The following is a 4,028-nucleotide window of genomic DNA, read 5'->3' as shown; positions in this document are numbered from 1 at the left end:
TTTTTTGTCGTCGTATCAATTATTGTCTCCTAATGTCATGTCTAGAAGATCGTGTGAATTAGTGCAATTCAACATTTATAGACAATCCTACACTAATTTCTTTCTTCATATAATAAATATAGATTTTAACATTTTAAATCAAAATCTTATCTTCCATTTATTATTATTTTTTTTAAAACGTTTCAATTATTCATTTTATTCTTAAATCTACGTAATGATTAAGATATAAAAATGCAAACTTGTTCTCTGAAGGAACTGGATGATGAACCAGAGACCTCACTGTGAGTAAATCATTGTTCTCACTCTTTCGGAGCGATTCATCCTTCCCAAACGTAGCACACAACTCTCCATAGTTATGCGCTCTCCAAGGGTGTTTGTTTCCCCTTTCTTCGTTACCGTGGCAAGTTTTTGTGAAATAATTGGGTTGAGAAGAAGAAGAATTAACCTACTAAATTAAGGATGCTACGAGAGTCCTTACTACTGAGTATTTTTTTTTTTTATCAGTGAGTGATGCTACTTGTCGAGGTGGTAGAGTGCATGGGAGCGTATCGGTGAGTGATGCTACTTGTTGAGGTGGTAGAGTGCACGGGAGCTACGCTATCACATAGGGGTGTCGACCGAGGGATCGGTAGAGTGCATGGGAGCTACGCTGTCATATAGGGGTGTTGACCAAGGGATCGTTTAGTATGTATTTTACATAACCTGTTTTGTAATATTTTCGTTTAGGATTTTGATTATCGTGAAAATTTACGTGGTTATTGTTATTTTGTCTTTTTAATCACGTTAAAGGAGAATTAAACCACTTACCTTAAATGCCTCTAAAAACGTAGACTTCCCTAGTAAAGACAATTAAGAAAGTCTATCAAGCCCAGGCCCAATAGTAGTGTGATAGTATCACCAAAGTCTCCGCCCCATATATCATTGATTACGCCCTTAAACGCTAACAACGTCCAAGGTGGATAGTGTAGCTCGACGAGGCTACCATTGAGTTGGTCCAAGGTGGATAGTGTAGCTCGACGAGGCTACCATTGAGTTGGTCCAAGGTGGATAGTGTGGCTCGACGAGGCTACCATTGAGTTGGTCCAAGGTGGATAGTGTAGCTCGACGAGGCTACCATTGAGTTGGTCCAAGGTGGATAGTGTGGCTCGACGAGGCTACCATTGAGTTGGTCCAAGGTGGATAGTGTGGCTCGACGAGGCTACCATTGAGTTGGTCCAAGGTGGATAGTGTAGCTCGACGAGGCTACCATTGAGTTGGTCCAAGGTGGATAGTGTGGCTCGACGAGGCTACCATTGAGTTGGTCCAAGGTGGATAGTGTAGCTCGACGAGGCTACCATTGAGTTGGTCCAAGGTGGATAGTGTAGCTCGACGAGGCTACCATTGAGTTGGTCCAAGGTGGATAGTGTCGCACGTCAAGGCTACCATTGAGTTGGACCTAATGAGACCTAATGTGGATAGTGTCGCGCGTCAAGGCTACCATTGAGTTGGACCTAATGAGACCTAATGTGGATAGTGTCGCGCGTCAAGGCTACCATTGAGTTGGACCTAATGAGACCTAATGTGGATAGTGTCGGTCGAAGCTAGGTAAAAATACTACCATGTGCCTATAAGGTAAAGGAAGAGGAGGGTCTCTCCTCTACACCGCGTAGACCCGTCTCGGAAGAGGAGGGTCTCTCCTCTACACCGCGTAGACCCGTCTCGGAAGAGGAGGGTCTCTCCTCTACACCGCGTAGACCCGTCTCGGAAGAGGAGGGTCTCTCCTCTACACCGCGTAGACCCGTCTCGGAAGAGGAGGGTCTCTCCTCTACACCGCGTAGACCCGTCTCGGAAGAGGAGGGTCTCTCCTCTACACCGCGTAGACCCGTCTCGGAAGAGGAGGGTCTCTCCTCTACACCGCGTAGACCCGTCTCGGAAGAGGAGGGTCTCTCCTCTACACCGCGTAGACCCGTCTCGGAAGAGGAGGGTCTCTCCTCTACACCGCGTAGACCCGTCTCGGAAGAGGAGGGTCTCTCCTCTACACCGCGTAGACCCGTCTCGGAAGAGGAGGGTCTCTCCTCTACACCGCGTAGACCCGTCTCGGAAGAGGAGGGTCTCTCCTCTACACCGCGTAGACCCGTCTCGGAAGAGGAGGGTCTCTCCTCTACACCGCGTAGACCCGTCTCGGAAGAGGAGGGTCTCTCCTCTACACCGCGTAGACCCGTCTCGGAAGAGGAGGGTCTCTCCTCTACACCGCGTAGACCCGTCTCGGAAGAGGAGGGTCTCTCCTCTACACCGCGTAGACCCGTCTCGGAAGAGGAGGGTCTCTCCTCTACACCGCGTAGACCCGTCTCGGAAGAGGAGGGTCTCTCCTCTACACCGCGTAGACCCGTCTCGGAAGAGGAGGGTCTCTCCTCTACACCGCGTAGACCCGTCTCGGAAGAGGAGGGTCTCTCCTCTACACCGCGTAGACCCGTCTCGGAAGAGGAGGGTCTCTCCTCTACACCGCGTAGACCCGTCTCGGAAGAGGAGGGTCTCTCCTCTACACCGCGTAGACCCGTCTCGGAAGAGGAGGGTCTCTCCTCTACACCGCGTAGACCCGTCTCGGAAGAGGAGGGTCTCTCCTCTACACCGCGTAGACCCGTCTCGGAAGAGGAGGGTCTCTCCTCTACACCGCGTAGACCCGTCTCGGAAGAGGAGGGTCTCTCCTCTACACCGCGTAGACCCGTCTCGGAAGAGGAGGGTCTCTCCTCTACACCGCGTAGACCCGTCTCGGAAGAGGAGGGTCTCTCCTCTACACCGCGTAGACCCGTCTCGGAAGAGGAGGGTCTCTCCTCTACACCGCGTAGACCCGTCTCGGAAGAGGAGGGTCTCTCCTCTACACCGCGTAGACCCGTCTCGGAAGAGGAGGGTCTCTCCTCTACACCGCGTAGACCCGTCTCGGAAGAGGAGGGTCTCTCCTCTACACCGCGTAGACCCGTCTCGGAAGAGGAGGGTCTCTCCTCTACACCGCGTAGACCCGTCTTGGAAGAGGGCATAAGAACAAGCTTAGTAGCCTCCAAAATCAAGTTGTAACAGAAATCAAATCTCAGTCAAATTCATATCACCATAAATATAAAACATGCTTGCTTATTTACTCCTTTTCTTTTTCCATACACGAGAATTAAGATGAAATGAGAAAGTACAAGATCCGGAGAAATTAAACACATCAAATTCAAACACACACTGAAGTCAGAGAGATGATCGCGAAATTTTCCTTTCTTTTACGGGAAAATTTGCAGAGATATGGAAGAACAATCGCTATGAAATGGTATTTTCATATAGAATCTGAAATTTGATCTCTCTGAGAGGGGCTTCTCCAGAAACCAGTACCGTAAAAAGTCTCCCACATCTCTGTTTCCAGTTCCATAACTTTCCTTTCCGTTTCGTCCGATTTTTTACCTTTCAGTTCCGATGCGTGCATCGCTTTTCCGCCGGTAAGAATCTGAAGATCCGCCTCGTCGTAACTGCAGGCGGAGCACCGCCCGCGCCTCGACGGAAGAGTTCCCTTCCTTAGACTATGCCGGCGCCTCGTCCTTAAAGCGCGGCGGCAGAGCCCGGCCGGAACCTTGTAAATGGCGAGGACGAGGAAGTGGAGGACAAAGCAAGGACAACAACAGCACACAGCAGCGCACTCGGCGGTTGTGCCGCCAGCAACCTCCGCGAACCGGAGGCTTCCAGGTATGGATTTGCTCCGTAACAGTGGTTGCTCACGTTTCGACAATGGCGGACGGAACATAACCTTATTCGACATTGCCGATTATTCCGCTAGGTTTAGCCACAAATATCGTTGATATTAATCGAAACCTCCTTTCTATCTTCCTCCTGTTTTTCTCGACGGAAAATCACCAAGAAAAACCAGAAATCGAAAAAGAAAATCGCTAACTCCTGTCACAGAACCTCGACTTCCTCCATCAGAAACATTCTCTGTGGGAGAAGGAATCGAGCAGATCACACCAAAAAAAAAAAAAAAAAAAAAAAAAAAAAAAAAAAAAAAAAAAAAAAAAAAAAAA

General features: G+C 49.3%; 2 protein-coding genes across 2 annotated transcripts; both read right to left on the bottom strand.

The window, feature by feature from the left end:
- Positions 1-1,604: 1,604 nt before the first annotated feature.
- On the bottom strand, positions 1,605-3,014 carry LOC111457676 (collagen alpha-1(XXVIII) chain-like). Its single transcript, XM_023100063.1, has one exon. It carries the CDS (start codon positions 3,012-3,014, stop codon positions 1,605-1,607), a length of 1,410 nt encoding a protein of 469 aa, XP_022955831.1.
- Positions 3,015-3,292: 278 nt separating this feature from the next.
- LOC111457605 lies at positions 3,293-3,769 on the bottom strand. The gene has a single exon (XM_023099947.1). It carries the CDS (start codon positions 3,767-3,769, stop codon positions 3,293-3,295), a length of 477 nt encoding a protein of 158 aa, XP_022955715.1.
- Positions 3,770-4,028: the final 259 nt, after the last annotated feature.

Source organism: Cucurbita moschata, unplaced genomic scaffold (genome assembly GCF_002738365.1).
Source record: "Cucurbita moschata cultivar Rifu unplaced genomic scaffold, Cmos_1.0 Cmo_Scf00001, whole genome shotgun sequence".
Taxonomy (NCBI): domain Eukaryota; kingdom Viridiplantae; phylum Streptophyta; class Magnoliopsida; order Cucurbitales; family Cucurbitaceae; genus Cucurbita; species Cucurbita moschata.
The sequence above is the reverse complement of the archived record's forward strand: the minus strand, read 5'-3'. Positions and strand labels throughout refer to the sequence as shown.

What these genes read in the sequence shown, in the direction of transcription:
- LOC111457676 (XM_023100063.1), bottom strand. Translation starts at nt 3,014, where the DNA reads ATGCCCTCTTCCAAGACGGGTCTACGCGGTGTAGAGGAGAGACCCTCC.
- LOC111457605 (XM_023099947.1), bottom strand. Translation starts at nt 3,769, where the DNA reads ATGTCGAATAAGGTTATGTTCCGTCCGCCATTGTCGAAACGTGAGCAA.